The 17,352-nt window shown below is 37.8% G+C and overlaps 1 protein-coding gene across 11 annotated transcripts in view; it reads right to left on the bottom strand.

Annotated features, from left to right (window-relative positions):
* Positions 1–17,352, bottom strand: part of KLHL32 (kelch like family member 32) — a 253,062-nt gene that overhangs the window by 8,815 nt on the left and 226,895 nt on the right. Inside the window, exon 11 of one of the 11 annotated variants that reach the window (XM_027602060.2) lies at positions 16,230–16,258. The exons of the other annotated variants lie outside the window; for them this stretch is intronic. Coding sequence (XP_027457861.1) covers positions 16,230–16,258 — 29 coding nt within the window. The remainder of the gene's footprint in view (positions 1–16,229; positions 16,259–17,352) is intronic. 11 annotated transcript variants of the gene reach the window in all.

Below are 17,352 nucleotides of genomic sequence, written 5' to 3' on the forward strand. Positions count from 1 at the left end.
CAGGACTTAACCTGCAAAGAGCATCCCAAGAACCCCCCGGTTTGTACCCTGCCTCAGCTGTAGCCACCTGACCAAAGCAAACCCTGCACCAAATCCCTGAGACAACCTAACCCACACCAGCCAGAGCTCTAGTTGTCCTGCCAGAGCATCCCATGAACTAAGCATTCCAGGATACCCCAGCGTGCACGCAGTTCAGATACAGCTCTCCTGTCAGGGCACCCACTGTATGGAGCACCCCAGGATGCCCCAGACCATGCTACACTGTGACTCCAGCCACCCCACTAGGGCAGGCCCTGCATAGGGTGCTCAGGACACCCCAGCCTGCACCCCTCTTTGCTTCCACCTAACCCACTAGGTGCCTTCCATGCAGAGAACCCCAGCACACTCCAGTTTGCACCAACTTTGGCTTTAGCTATCCTGCCAGGGCACCCTCTGCATGGAGAGTTACAGGAATACCCTGGCCTATGCCCACTACAGCTCTAGCCATTCCATTAGGGAAGCCCCAGCATGAGTGCCCCAGGACCACCAAGTTCATGCCAGCCACAACTCCAACCAGCCAGTCACTGACACACCCAGTCTACATAGATGACCATACACAAGACCATTCCTTCAATGTTAGAAGTAGCTGTGCTGCCTAATTCATAGGAATAAACACAAAGGCAATGTGAGGAGACAAAGGGATATGCTCCAAATAAAATAAGACAAAAGGTAAGAAAATGAACTAGATGAAATGGAGATAACCAATCAACCTGATAAAGAATTAAAAGTAATGGTCATAAAGAAGCTCACCAGACTACAGAGGAGCGGGAAAGAACTCAGTGAAAATGTCAGCAGAGAAAATATAAAAAAGCATCAGAGTTAGGAATATAATAAGTGAGTGATTTATTCATTTATTTTAGAGACAGAGCACATGAGCAGGAGCAGAGGGAGAATCTCGAGCAAACTCCCTGCTGAGCATGGAACCCAACAAGGGGCTTGATCTCACAACCATGCCCTGAGCTGAAATCAAGAGTCGGATGCTCAACTGACTGAGCCACTCAGGTGCTCCAACAGTGTCTTTAAAATGACATGTTAGACCAGTTGGACATAATACAGAACATTCCATCCAAAAACAAGATTACAGAGTCCTTTCAAGTGCACATGGGGCATTCTCCAGAATAGATCATAGGCTAAACCACAATGCAAGACTCAATAATTTTAAGAATAAAATAATACCATGCATCTTTCCTGACCACAATGGTATGAAACTAGAAATCAGTAAGAAGAAACAAAAATGGAAAACACAAATACCTGGAGGTTAAAACACTATTGCATGACCAATGGGTCAATGAAGTATTCACAGAGAAAATTTTAAAAATACTCGGAGACTAATGTAAATGAAAATACAACAGTTAAAAATCTTACAACAGCTTTCACTGTGTCCCAAAGAGGGAAATTTATAGTGATACAGTACTACCTCCAGAAACAAGAAAAATCTCAATCTAATTTATATATAAAGGAACTAGAAAAAGAGCAAACAAAACCCAGTGTTAGAAGGAAGGGAATAATAAAGATCAGAGCAGAAATAAATGGAATAGAGACTAAAATAAATAGATCAACAAAACCAAGAGCTAGTTCTTAAAAAGATAAAAATGATAGAAAATTAGACTTACCAAGAAAAAAGAGGACACAAAATAGAATAAGAAATGAAAGAAAAGTAACTGACACCACAGAAATAAAAAGAATTATAAGAATACTATGAAAAACTGTATGCCAAAAACTAGACAACTTGGAAGAAATGGATAAATTCCTAGAAACCTAGAATCTTCCAAAACCAAATCAGGAAGAAATAGAAAATCTGTCAGACCAATTACTAGTAAGGAAATCGAATTGGTAATGGAGAAACAAAACAAAAACAAAAACAAACCAACAAACCAACAAACAAAAGTCCGGGACCAGACAGATTCACAAATGAATTCCACCAAACATTTAAAGAAGAGTGAATACCTATTGTCCTCAAACTATTCCAAAAAATAAAAGAGGAAAGTTCACAAATACATTCTATGGGACTAGCATTGCCCTGATATCAAAATCAGACACTATTAAAAAAAAAGAAAAAAGAAAAAAAGAAACTTTCAGCCAGTATCCCTGATGAACAAAAATACAAAAATCATCAACAAAAGATGAGCCAACTGCATTCAACAATACATTAAAAGAACCATTCACCCCAATCAACTGGGATTTATTTGGAGGAGAGAAGAACAGTTCAATCTTTGTAAATCAATCAACACAATATGTCACATTAACAAATGATAAGTATTGTGATCATCTCAATAGATGCAGAAAAAGCATTTGACAAAATTTCTATGTTTATGATAAAAATTCTTAATAATAGTGGATTTAGAGGGAACATATCTCAGCTTAATAAAGGAAAAGATGGACACCCACAGCTAAGATCTTAGTCGATGAGGATAAATAGAGCTTTTCCTCTATGAGCCAGAATAAGAAGGATGAATGTTCACTCTTGCCTCTTTTATTCAACATAATACTGAAAGGCCTAGCCACAGCAATCAGACAGGGAAAAGAAATAAAAGACCTACAAACTGGTAAGGAAGAAATTAAGTTGTCACCCTCTGCAATGGTGTAATACTATACACAGAAAACCCTAAAGACTCCACCTAAAAATATGAACAATATTCAAAGAATTCACTAAAGTTGCAGGATATAAATTTAATACTCAAAAATGAGTTGCATATCTGTACACTAATGAAGTGGCAGAAAGAGAAATATTTCAAGTTAAAATTATACCAAAAGGAATAAAATACCTAGCAGTGAACTTAACCAAGGATTCGAAACACCTGTATGCTGAAGACTGCAACAGTGATGAAAGAGAATAAAGACGACACAGGTGGAAACAAGTGGATATACTGTGTTCATGTATTGAGAGAATTAATATCATTAAAATGTCTATAAGACCAAAGCAATCTATCAATTCAGTGTATTCTCTATCAAAATACCAACAGCATTTTTGGAAGAACTAGACCAAATAATCCTAAAATGTTTAAAAAAAAACATAAAAGACCCTGAATAGCCAAGGAAACTTGACACTGAAGAACTAAGCAGGTGGTATCACAGTGCAAGATTTCAAGATATACTACAAATCTCTAGTAATCAAAACAATATGGTACTGGCACAAAAATAGACACATAAATCAATGGAAGAGAATAGAGAGCCCAGATATAAGCCCACACTTATATGGTCAATTAATCCACAATAAAAGATGCAAAATATATGGCTGGAAGAAGACAGTCTATTCAATAAATGGTGTTGAGACAACTGGACAGCTACCTGCAAAAGAATGAAACAGGACCCCTTCTTACACCACACACAAAAATAAACACAAAATGCATTAAAGACCTACATGGGAGACATGAAACTGTAAAACATCTAGAAGAAACACAGGCAGTAATCTCTCTGTGACCTTTGCAACATTTTTTTAGGTATGTTTCCTGAGGCAAGGGAAACAAAACCAAAACAACCAAACAAAAACAAAAAACCTTTTGTACAGCAAAATAAACCACCAACAAAGCAAAAAGGCAACCTACTGAATGAGAGAAGGTATTTGTAAATGATATATCTAAGGTATTAATGTCAAGAATATGTAAAGAATTTGTACATCTCAACACCAAAAGAACAATCTGATTAAAACAATTGTCAAAAGGACCTGAACAGACTCTTTTCCTAAGAAGTCCCATAGACGGCAAGCACATGAAAAGATGCTCAACACCACTAACCATCAGAGAAACACAAATCAAAACCACAATGGGGTATCACTTCACACCAATTAGAATGGCTAGTATCAAAAAGAGGAGAACTTGTGGAGAAAAGGGAACCCTCATACACTGCTGGTGGGAATGTAAATTGGTGCAGTCACTGTGGAAAACAGTAGAGGGGTTCCTCAAAAAATTAAATACCATAAGATCCATAATTCCAATACTAGGTATTTACTGAATAAATACAAAAACACTAATTTAGAAAGATATATGCACCCATGTTTATTGCAGCATTATTTACAATAGCCAAGATATGGAAGCAACACAGTGTCTCATTGATAGGTAAATGAAGAAGTGGTATAGATACACAATGAAATATTACTCAGCCATAAAAAGAAAGATATTCCCATTTGGGACAACATGGATGAACCAAGAGAGTATTATACTAAGTGAAATAAGATAAACACAAATATAGTATGATTTCACTTATATGTGGAATCTAAGAAATAAGCAGAAACAGACTCATAAATACTGAGAAAAAATGGATGGTTATCAGAGGGGAGAGAGTGGGATATGAGCTAAATGGGTAAAGTGGAGTGAGAAATACAGGCTTCCAGTTTGGGAATAAATAAATCACAGGAATAAAATGTACATCATAGGGAATACAGTCAGTGGTATTATAATAGCAATGTAGGGTGACAGGTGGTAGCTACATGCATGGTGACCATAGCATAATGTATAAACCTGTTGAATCACTATCTTGTACATCTGAAACTAATTTAACTGTGAGTCAACAATACTTCAATTAAAAAAAAAAAACATTTATAATTGCACCAAAAAGGATAAAATAACCTAGGAATACATTTATGAAAGACCTGTACTCTGTATTCATATATGAAACACCGATGAAAGAAATTGAAGATGAGACAAATGGATAGATAGACCATATTCATGGTTTGGAAGAACACTGTTAAAATGTCCATAATATCCCATACTATCCGAAGTAACCTACAGATTCAATGCAATCCAACAATATAGACACATCAATGGAAAAGAATTGAAAGTTCAGAAACAAACCCATGCTTAACTGGTCAATTAACCTACAGCAAAGGGGACAAGATACACAAAGAGGAAGACAGTCTATATAATAAATGGTGCTGGGAAAACTGGACAGCGACATGTAAAAGAATGAAACTGGATCACTTTTTTTTGAAATTTTTAAATTCAATTAACACATAGTGTATTATTAGTTTCAGAGGTAGAGGTCAGTGATTCATCAGTCTTATATAATACCCGGTGCTCATTATGTCACATGCCCACCTTAACGTCCATCACTCAGTTACCTATCCATTCCCCCACCCCCCTCCCTTCAGCAAACACTGTTTCCTATGATTAGGAGTCTCTTATGGTTTGTCTCCCTCTCTGATTTCATCTTGTTTTATTTTTTCCTCTCTTCCCCTATGATCCTGTTTTTTTTTTTTCTTAAATTCCACATATGAGTGAGATCATATGATAATTGTCTTTCTCTGATTGACTTATTTTGCTTAGCATAATACCCTCTAGTTCCATCCATGTCCTTCCAAATGGCAAGATTTCATTTTTTGATAGCTGAGTAGTATTCCATTGTGTATATATACACCACATCTTCTTTATCCATTCATCTGTCCATGGATATCTGGGCTCTTTCCATAGCTTGTCTATTGTGGACATTGCTATTACAAACATTGGGATACAGGTGCCTCTTTGGATCACTACATTTGTATCTTTAGGATAAATACCTAGTAGTGCAATTGCTGGGTCATAGGATAGTTCTATTTTCAACTTTTTGAGGAACCTCCATACTGTTTTTCAGAGTGGCTGCACCAGCTTGCATTCCTACCAACAGTGTTAGAGAGTTCCCCTTTCTCCACATCCTTGCCAATATCTGTCATTTCCTGACTTGTTAATTTTAGCCATTCTGACCAGTGTGAGGTAGTATTTCATTGTGCTTTTGATTTGTATTTCCCTGATGCCGAGTGATGTTGAACAGTTTTTCATGTGTGTATTGATCATTTGGATGTCTTCTTTGGAGAAATGTCTGTTCAGATCTTCTGCCCATTTCTTGACTGAATTATTTGTTCTTTGGGTATTGAGTTTAATAAGAAAGGATCTTGGATACTAGCCCTTTATCTGATATGTCATTTGCAAATATCCTCTCCCATTCTGTCAGTTGTCTTTTGGTTTTGTTGACTGTTTCCCTTGTTGTTCATAAGCTTTTTATCTTGAAGAAGTCCCAATAGTTCATTTTTGCCTTTGTTTCCCTTGCCTTTGGAGACATGTCTACCAAGAAGTTGCTGGGGCCGAGGTCACAGAGGTGGCTGCTTGTGTTCTCCTCTAGGATTTTGATAGGTGTCTGTCTCACATTTAGGTCTTTCATGCATTTTGAGTCTATTTTTGTGTATGGTGTAAGAAAATGGTTCAGTTTCATTCTTTTGCATATGGCTGTCCAATTTCCCCAACACCATTTGTTGAAGAGACTGTCTTTTTTCCATTGGATATTCTTTCCTGCTTTGTCAAAGATTAGTGGATCATAGAGTTGAGGGTCCATTTCTGGGCTCTCTATTCTGTTCCATTGATCTATGTGTCTGTTTTTGTGCCAGTACCATCCTGTCTTGATGATTACAACTTTGTAATAGAGCTAGAAGTTGGGAATTGTGATGCCATTAGCTTTGGTTTTCTTTTTCAACATTCCTCTGATTTTTCAACATTCCTCTTTTGTGGTTCCATACAAATTTCAGGATTATTTGTTCTAGTTCTGTGAAAAAAGTTGATGGTATTTTGATAGGAATTGCATTGAATGTGTAGATTGCTCTAGGTAGCATAGACATTTTAACAATATTTGTTCTTCCAATCCATGAGCATGGAAGGTTTTTCCATTTCTTTGTGTCTTCCTCAATTGCTTTCATGAGTGTTCTCTAGTCTTTAGAGTACAGATCCTTTACCTCTTTGGTTAGGTTTATTCCTAGGTATCTTACAGTTTTTGGTGCAATTGTAAATGGGATCAATTCCTTAATTTCTCTTTATTCTGTTTGTTAAAGAAATGCAGCTGATTTCTGTGCATTGATTTTATATCCTGCCATTTAGCTGAATTTCTGTATGAGTTCTAGTAATTTTGGGGTCGGGTCTTCTGGGTTCTCCACATAGAATATCACGTTATCTGTGAAGAGTGAGAGTTTGACTTCTTCTTTGCTGATTTTGATGCATTTTACTTCTTTTTGTTGTTTGATTTCTGAAGCTAGGACTTCGAGTACTATGTTGAACAACAGTGGTGATGGTGGACATCCCTGCCGTGTTCCTGGCCTTAGGGAAAAAGCTCTCAGTTTTTCCCCATTGAGAATGATATTCACTGTGGGCTTTTTGTAGATGGCTTTTATGATATTGAGGTATGTTCCCTCTGTCCCTACACTATGAAGAGTTTTAATCCAGAAAGGATGCTGTACTTTGTCAAATGCTTTTTCTGCATCTATTGAGAGGAGCATGTAGTTCTTGTCCTTTCTTTTATTAATGTAGTGTTTTACACTGATTGATATGCAGATGTTGAACCACCCTTGCAGCTCAGGAAAAAATCCCACTTGGTGGTGGTAAATAATCCTCTTAATGTACTGCTGGATTCTATTGGCTAGTATCTTGGTGAGAATTTTTGCATCCATGTTCATCAGGTATAGTGGTCTGTAATTCTTTTTGGCGGGGTCGTTGTGGTTTTGGGATCAAGGTAATGTTGGCTTCATAGAAAGAGTTTGGAAATTTTCCCTCCATTTCTATTTTCTGAAACAGCTTCAGAGAATAGGTATTAACTCTTTAAATGTTTGGTAGAATTCCCCTGGAAAGCCATCTGACCCTGGGCTCTTGTTTGTTGGGAGATTTTTGATACTGCTTCAATTTCCTTGCTGGTTATGGGTCTGTTTAGGTTTTCTGTTTCTTCCTGTTTCAGTTTTGGTAGTTTCTATGTCTCTAGGAATGCATCCATTTCTTCCAGATTGCCTAATTTGTTGGCATATAGTTGCTCATAGTATGTTCTTATAATTGTATTTCTTCAGTGTTGGTTGTGATCTCCTCTTTCATTCATGACTTTATTTATTTGGGTCCTTTCTCTTTTCTTTTTGATAAGTCTGGCCAGGGGGTTATCAATCTTATTAATTCTTTCAAAGAACCAGCTGCTGGTTTTGTTGATCTGTTCTACTGTTCTTTTGGTTTCTATTTCATTGATTTCTGTGCTAATCTTTATTAATTCTCTTCTCCTGGGTTTAGGCTTTATTTCCCATGCTTTCTCCAGCTCCTTTAGGTGTAAGGTTAGGTTGTATATTTGAGACATTTCTTGTTTCTTGAAAAAGGCTTGTATTGCTATGTACTTCCCTCTTAGGACTGCCTTTGCTGCATCCCAAAGGTTTTGAATAGTTGTGTTTTCATTTTCATTTGTTTCCATGGTTTTTTTTTAATTCTTCATTAATTTCCTTGTTGACCCATTCATTCTTTAGTAGGATACTCCATGTATTAGGCTCCATGTATTTGAGTTCTTTCCAAATTTCCTCTTGTGATTGAGTTCAAGTTTCAAAGCATTGTGGTCTGAAAATATGCAGGAAATGATCCCAGTCTTTTGGTACTGGTTGAGACCTGATTTGTGACCCATAAAACTGGATCACTTTCCTACACCACACATAAAAATACACTCAAAATGCATTAAAGACCTAACTATGAGGCCTGAGATAAAAATGCTAAAAGAAAATACAGGAGTAATTTCGTGGACATCAGTCTCAGCCATATATTTATGAATAAGTGGTCTCAAGCAAGGAAAACAAAAACAAAAATAAACTATTGGAATTATATCAAAATAAAGAGCTTTTGCATAGCAAAGGAAACTATCAACAAAACAAAAAGCTAACCTACCGAATGGGAGAAGATATTTGCAAATGATATATCTGATAAAGGGTTGATATCCAAAATATATAAAGAACTGATACAACTCGACACAGAAAGAACAATCAGATTTAAAAATGGTCAGAGGACCTGAACAGACTTTTCTCCCAAAGAACACAGAGGGAGTGCCAACACACATCCTGAAAAGGTTCAACATCATTAATCATCAGGGAAATACAAATCAAAACCACAATGAGACATCACCTCATACCAGTCAAAATGGCTAGTATTAAAAAAAAGATCTAAGAAGTTTTGGTGAGCATGTGCAGAATCAGGAACACTCCACTACTGGTAGGAATAACAATTGGTGCAGCCACTGTGAAGAACATTATAGAGGTTCCTCAAAAAATTAACAATAGAAATACCAAGTGATCCAGTAATTCCACTACTGGCTATTGACCCAAAGAATATGAAAACACTAATTTGAAAAGATATATGCACTCCTACCTTTATTGCAGCATAGTTTATAATAGCCAAAAATATGGAACCATCTAGGTGTCCGTCGACACAGGAATGGATAAAAATGTGATTATACACACACACACACACACACACACACACACACACACACACACACACACACTGGAATATTACACAGACATAAAAATAAAAGTAAATGAGATCTTGCCATTTGGGACAACATGAATGGACCAAGAGAGTATTATCCTAAGTGAAGTAAGTCAGAGACACACAAATAGTATACGATTTCTCTTATATGTGGAATCTAAAAACAAACACACACACAAATTAACAGACAAGAAAAGCAGACTTTTAACTACAAAGAACAAAGTGGGTTTTGCCAGAGGGGAAAGTAGGCTAGTAGAAAAGGCAAAATAAAGGGGATTCAGAGGCAGAAACTTCCAGTTAAAAGAGAAATGCTGAAGCTGAGAAGTACAGCATAGGGCATATAGTTAATAATATTGTAGCAACCTTATATGGTGACAGATGGTAAGTATGGTCCTCATGGTGAGCACTGAGTAATGTACAAAATTTCCAATCAATATGCTTTATAGCTGAAACTAATATAACCTTGTATGTCAATTTAAATTTAAAAATTTTAAGTCTTACACTACTTAAATAACTTGGCAAAACTAGTTACTAAGTGTTGTGATATGTTGGTTTACAAATCCTCATCTGTAAAATGAAGAAAACTACATCAACCTTGCAGCTTTATTCTGAGAATTGGTGACATCTAGCATAGTGTCTAGGACACAGAATATTATAGCACCACTTAGTAGCAGATTCAAAATCAATTGAGTCTGGATATTTTCCCCCAGTTATTTCCCCTTTAAGCTGGAGTTCGTCTCTTGTTATATGGAAGAGTCTCTTTGTTAGTCTGGACCTGCTGTCACCTCACTGAATCCTGCTTAGTTTTAATACAAGTCTTCAACTTACAATGGGGTTATGTTCCAAGAAACCCATCATAAATTGCAAATATCAAGTCAAAAATGCATTTAATACACCTAACCCACCAAACATCATAGTGTAGACAAGCTTGACTTAAATGTGCTCAAAGCACTCACACTAGCCTATAGTTGGGCAAAATTATTTAACATAAAGCCTAATTTGTAATAAAGTGTTGAGTAGGGCTGCCTGAGTGGCTCAGTTGGTTAAGTGTCAATTCTTGGTTTCACCTCAGGTCATGATCTCATGGGTCGTGGGATTCAGCCCCACGTCAGGCTACACACTCAGCGAGGAGTCTGCTTGAAGATTCTCTCCCTCTGCCCCCCTGACTTGTGCACACTTGCTTTCTAAAATAAATAAATCTTTAAAACATATTAATAAAGCACTGAGTATCTATGTAATTTTATTGAATGTTATACTGAAAGTGAAAAACAGTGGTTGTGTGGGTACAGAATAGTGGTGAGTATGTTGGTTGTTTACCCTCATGATTCCATGGCTGCCTAGGAGCTGTGGCTCACTGCCATTGTCCAGCATCATTAGTATATTGTACTGTATATCACTAGCCTTGGAAAAGATCAAAATCCAAAATTCAAAGTATGGTTTCTGCTGAGTGTGTATTGCTTTTGCACTACAGTAAAGCTGAAAAATCGTAAGTCCCAAGCCATCATAAGTCAGGGACCATATGTGTATTACAAAAATTCTTTTTAAAGAACTGGTCATATCCTACTTGTCGAACCCATCAGGCCCTTTCCAGCCCTCAATCTTCTTGATCTCTCTTCATTTGACCTTCCTCTAACCTCATTTGAAACCTTTCATCTCTTGGATTCCATGAGTTAAAAGAAAAATGTTCATAATTGACACTGTCCTGTTGCTATTCACCTTTGGTCCCCTTTTTTCTACCTGCATCCTAAGTGTACACATGCCTTAATATCCCAACCACAGACCTCTTGGCATTCTTCTTTAATGATTCTTTAATGATTTTGTCCACTCCTGCCTTTATCTATCACTTAGGTGAATAACTGTTAAGGCTTTAATAACAAAAATGCATTCTTTAGATGAAAGGCACCCTTGAGATTTGGGTATCCAAACTCATAAAGTGGGAAATCACTACAGCCTAAAATAAAAGCTCAAACTTCTATTTTTTCCCCAAATGGACATTTAGCTATTCCATCCCATTTGTTGAACAAAATACACTAGCTCTACCAATTTAAAATATTTTTATTATATGCTACAAACTTTTTTGCTGTTCTCTTTTGTGGATTTGTACATCATCCTGTAGTACCCCATTTATAGTTTTGGTTTTTTTGTTTTGTTTTTTGAGGGGGTAGGGCAAGTCTCCCTCAATGTTCAAAAACTTCTTATTTTTATACATTCAACTTTCCTAGAGAAACTTTAAGATCAATTTGGCAAGTATTATCTCCCTATCCTGGGAGAAAAAGGAAAATCCCAATGGGATTTTGATTAGTATTTCATTAAATATAGAAAGCAGAGACCTTTCACTCTTTGCCTCCATTATATAAGGGTAAGTGTTGTCTTCAATGTATGCAGAAGAAAATTTAGATATTGATAACATTAAGTGACTTGCTCAAGGTCATACAGTAAGTGGTAGAGCCAATAGGTGAGCTCACAGTTGCAACCAAAGAGAGAACAAAGATTTTGTGCCATTCACAGTATTCCCTCCCCAACTGAATACATTTTTAGAAGACAAAATATCAGTTGAGGTCATCATCCAGAGAGCTTTTGTCTGGTTCCCTGGGCCAACGGAGACTGCATATGTTAAGCAGATGTAATTTATTTAATCTGCGAGAAGGGAAAAGAAGTTTTGGCAGTATTTCTCCAAAACACTCCCCTGTAAACTGGCAGAAAGAAGGCGTTTGGGAGAACGAGGTGCCAGCTCGGCAGCATATCCTCCAGCCAAAAGGAAGTAATTGTAAATGAAGAGCAGTGGAGGTGATCTGGAAATACAGACTAATCACTTGCACACTGATGCAGCTGCTCCCTTATGTGCTGCTCATCATCCACAGCACATCAGGCTAGAGTCAACCCCTGTGCCAGACAATTCTTACACACCCACTAATTAGAAAGAGCACTTTCTTTACGAATCTATCCTTAGCTTTTTCCATGAGTTATTATTACTAACAAGTCCAAATCTCAGTCTTTAAACAAGCATTAATTTAAGAGCATCTCAACTTTTCTCTTGTTTGTGTTGATATTGTAATGATCAAGTCGTCTATGCTAAGTAGTATAAGGAAGTATACTTAGTCTATACTAAATAGTATAAGTCAACGTAGTAGAAGGAAATAAAATAGTATACTTTCTCAATGTCTGAAATGCTTCATCCCTATGTGGCTGAATCCCACAAGTGACAAAGAAGCTTTGATTGGAGTTCAGAAGGGGCAGCCTAAAGAAACTGGTTATTTTCTGGTATTTTCAAGAGCAAAAAAATGACTTTGGTCCTTCTGGATGTTAAAGGACTAATATCTCTGAACTATTTAAGTATGATCTTCATTAATCTTAGTCAGACATGTCCTTAGAATTCAGGGATTATATATATGTGCGACTAATTAAAAATTTAAACTTTAACATTTTTACCTTATGTACTATTTTGTCCACCACATTTTCCTGCACTTTTCAATCTGTTGGCTTGTAGTTAGGAATTTCTACTGTCTAATCACCATTTTCTCAGAAACACTATTCCACTCTCTCATCTAGCTTCTCTGATGGATATTCTTCCTGCAAGCAGTAAAGAAGCAGCTTGCCTCTGAACATATAAGTAGCCTCTCCAACCATCAATATATCACTATTATTTAACCAAAATAAATAGTTCCTTAGTCATGCATAAAGTAAACAAGTATTTGATTCTGCAACTACAGTTCAGAATGAATAATAATACAACCGATAAGCACTTGTCAATAACTAAAATGAAACATGATCTATGACGAGTGTATAATCCATGAAGACTTCCATTCCAAACATCTATTTAAGTCATGATCCAAATGCTTATATGGACACTTATTACCCATAAACAGTAAAGGCTCCTAAAAGTCTTTCTCAAATTTATATGTTCAGTGTAGGACCACTGTGCCAGCCATGGGAATAAACACATTTTCAAAATGATTGATTTTGTACATCAAAATGGCTGTTGGAACACAGATCTAACCATAATTCTGGCTAAGAAAGCAAATATATTAAGCCTTTGGGGAAGATTGCAGACTAAGAGGATCCTAGGTTCACCTTGTCCCATGGATACACCTAGATAATACCCACATCAGTGTAAATAACCCAGAAAATGACTGAAGACTCTCAACAGGTAAATGTAGACAAAAAGCCACATGGAAGAGGGAAGGAAGGGTGGAGATGTGGTTGGGAGCCAAACTAACATGCAGAACTGTCTGTGGGTAGAAGCAATGCTGTAGGCACAAAAGGGGAAAGTAACAGACCCCACACCAGGTAACCCAGGCATAGGGGACCTGCACTGGGAAGTCAAGTCCCCATAACATTTGGCTTTGAAAGCTAGAGGGGCTTCACTTCTTGAGTTCTTAAAATTAGTAGGGCTTAGCACCTAGAACTTTGAAAAACAGCGGGATCAGCTTGGGAGAACAGGATGGCAATAGGAAACAGAGTCTCCATCCTTAAAGATACAGCATAACAGCCCCACTGAGATACAGTATAGAAACATCAGTTTGAAAGATGTCTGGGGTATATGAGATAGAGATGCATTTATTAATATCAGAGCAGGTGCTGGAGGGGCAGAGATCTTGGGGAGATTTCTCTAGGAACAAAAGAGCTGGCAGGTGCCATTTACCTCCCCTGCCCCCCAGCCTAGATACATAGACACCTGGCAAGAATCATCCCAGCATAGAGTCTCCATCTAGCTTGCTAAGATCTCTCCCCACCACTGTACTCTCCTGCCGCCCCAGCCCCTGCATCTTGGCTTCAGCAGGAGTTTTCCAAAGTGGCTATAGACTTCCTCCCAAAGCAGAACAGTGCAAACCTTGCTAACATCACATGCACCACCACCACGCCCATCCCCTCATTCTCCTGTGGATGTGCTCCCTCCAACAGGCCCTTAACCAAAGTGGTGCCACAAGTGTGGCCATATGCAAGCAGCCCCAACAGGGGTCAGCACGACCCTAGCACCTTCTCAGCACCACCACTCCTGCCCTGGGGAGGGGGGGAAGAAAACCACACAAACCAGTTCAACTACGGCTCCAGCAGTGGGCTGGGATTGGACATCTGGTCTGACTGCACGCCCCAACCACCAACAGAAGCTTCTCAGGAAGCAACACAAGAAGAGCACCCTGAAGTCCAGTGATACTGTGCTCTGACAAAAGCACAGTATCTGACCTGACCCAACTCAAACTCAAGGCGGCCCCTGACTGGCCCGGTAACGACACAGGGAGCAAACATGGCCTAACAACGGGTAAAGAGAGCCACTGAAGGACTGGACTAAAGGTAAATGTAGCTCAGCCACAAGAGTAGGGCATACACAACACACTCATGAGACATCCTGTGAGGTGCCAGGTTCTGATGAACAGGCAACATTACACTACAGGGGCACTACAGAGCCTTTTCTTCAGAAGGCCACTACTCTTAGGAGCAGGAAACATAGCTGACTTTCCCAACACAAAGAAACAGAAACAGAGTTAGACAAAATGAAGAGACAGAGCAATATGTCCCAAATGAAAGAACAAGACAAAACTACAGCAAGAGACCTAAGTGAAACAGATATAATATGCCTCATAGAGAATTTAAAGTAATGTCATAAAGATACTTGACTTGAGAAGAGTGGAGGACCTCAGTGAGACCCTCAATAAAGAGAAAAATAAACAATCAGAGTTGGGGAACTCAATAACTCACATTAAAACACATACTAGTTGGAATAAATAGTAGACTACAGGAATCAAAAGAACAGTTCAGTGACCTGGGGGACAGAGATGGAAAGCAATCAAACTGAACAAGAGAGAGAAAAAATAATAAAAAATGAGACTAGATTAAGGAAACTCAGGAGCACCATCAAGCTTAATAACATTCACATTAATGGGATCCCAGAAGGAGAAGAGAGAGAAAAGGGGACAGAAAATTTATTTTAAGAAATGATAGCTGAAAACTTCCCACATCTGGGGAAGGAAACAGAAATTCAGATCCAGGAGCCACAGGCAGCCCCCAACAAATTCAACCACAGGAGGTACATACCAAAACGCGTAGTAATTAAAATTGCAAAAAGTAGTGATAGAGACTTTTAAAAGCAAGCAAGAGAAAAGAGAACAGTAACAAGAAAAACCCCATAAGGCAATGAGCTGATTTTTCAGCACAAACTTTGCAGGCCATAAAAGAGTGGCATGATATATCCGAAGTGCTAAAAGAAAAAAACCTGCAGCCAAGAATACTCTATCCAGTAAGGCTATCATTCAGAACAGGAGACATAAAGAGTTCCCCAAACAAACAAAAGTTAAAGGAATCCATGACCACTTAATCAGCTTTACAAGAAATGTTGAAAGGGACTATATGAATAGAAAAGAAAGACCATAAGCAAGAGTAAAAAGTAGGAAACACAAAAGAAGTAAAATTAAGTTTATCTATAAAAAAATCAGTCAAGGGATTCACAAAGTAAAAGAATGTGGAATAGGACACCATGCACCTAAAATGGAAGGGAGAGAGAGGTAAAAACTTTGTGCTTTAAAGTAGGTTCAAACTCAAGTGACCATCAGATTAATATAGACTATTATACGCATAAGATGTTATATATAAACATAATGGTGGCCACAACCAAAAACCAGTAATAGATATGCAAAAAATAAAGAGAAAGGAATCCAAGTGTATCACTAAAGAAAGCCAACAAACCGTGAGAGAAGAGAGCAAAAGAAAGGAACAGGGAAGAACTACAAAAACAATAATAAAGTAACAAAATGGCAACAGGTACTTACCTGTCAATAATTACTTTGAATGTGAATGGACTAAACCCTCCAATCAAAAGACATAGGTGATGAAGTGGATAAAAAAATACCCCTACAAGGGACTCATTTCACACCTAAAGACACATGTAGACTGAAGTAAAGGGATGGAAAAGCATTTTCATGCAAATGGAAGTGAAAAGAAAGCCAGAGTAGCAATACTTACGTCAGGCAAAATAAACTTGAAAACAAACTCTGTAACAAGAGATGAAGAATGACTTCACATAATCATAAAGGAAACAGAATTTATAACAATTATAAATATTGATGCACCCAACATGGGAGCACCCAAATACATAAAGCAGCTAATAATAAATATAAAGGAAGCAATTGACAACAATACAATAATAGTAGGGGACTTTAACACCCCACTCATGCCAATCTACAGGTCACCCAAAAAAAGTCAATAAGGAAACAGTGGCTTTGAATGACACATTGGACAAATTGGGTCTAACAGATACATTCAACACATTCTGTCATAAAACAGCAGAATACACATTCTTTTAAGTGCACATGGAGCATTCTACAGAACAGATATGTTAAGCCACAAAATAAGTCTCAACAAAATCAAAAGATTGAAATCATACTATGCATTTTTTTTTCTGAGTAGAACACTGTAATACTAGAAATCAACCACAAGAAAAAAATTTGGAAGGAACATAAATACATGGATGTTAAATAACATGTTACTAAACAATGAATGGGACAAGCAGAACTCAAAGAAGAAATCAAAAAAATACATGGAAGGATGCATGGCTGGCTTAGTCAGTAAAGCATGCAACTCTTGGTCTTAGGGTCATGAGTTTAAGCCCCACATTGGGTGTAGAGCTTACTTAAAAAAAGAAATACATGGAAACAAATGAAAGTAACAAAATGGTCCAAAATCTTTGGGATGCAACAAATGCTGTGCTAAGAAGAAAATTGATAGCAATACAGGCCTACCTCATGAAGTGAAAAAAAACCTCAAATAAACAACCTAACCTTACACCCAAAGGAGCTAGAAGAATAAACAAAACTCAAAACCGGTACAAGGGGGGAGGAAGCAAGATGGCAGAGGAGTGGGGGACTCCATTTCAACCAGTCCCCTGAATTTAGCTAGATATCTACCAAGCCATTCTGAACACCCACGAAATCAGCCTGAGATCTTAGTAAGATTATACCTCTGGATCTCTACCAGGTAGGAAAGAGGTAGGAAAGACAAAAGTTGGGCTTGCCTGGACAGATGGAGGATAAACAGAAGGGGGAAGGGACCGCCAGAAGCTAGCCTTTGGAAAGTAATACCCCAGTGC

The sequence above is a fragment of the Zalophus californianus genome, chromosome 7 (genome assembly GCF_009762305.2).
Source record: "Zalophus californianus isolate mZalCal1 chromosome 7, mZalCal1.pri.v2, whole genome shotgun sequence".
Classification (NCBI taxonomy): Eukaryota; Metazoa; Chordata; class Mammalia; order Carnivora; family Otariidae; genus Zalophus; species Zalophus californianus.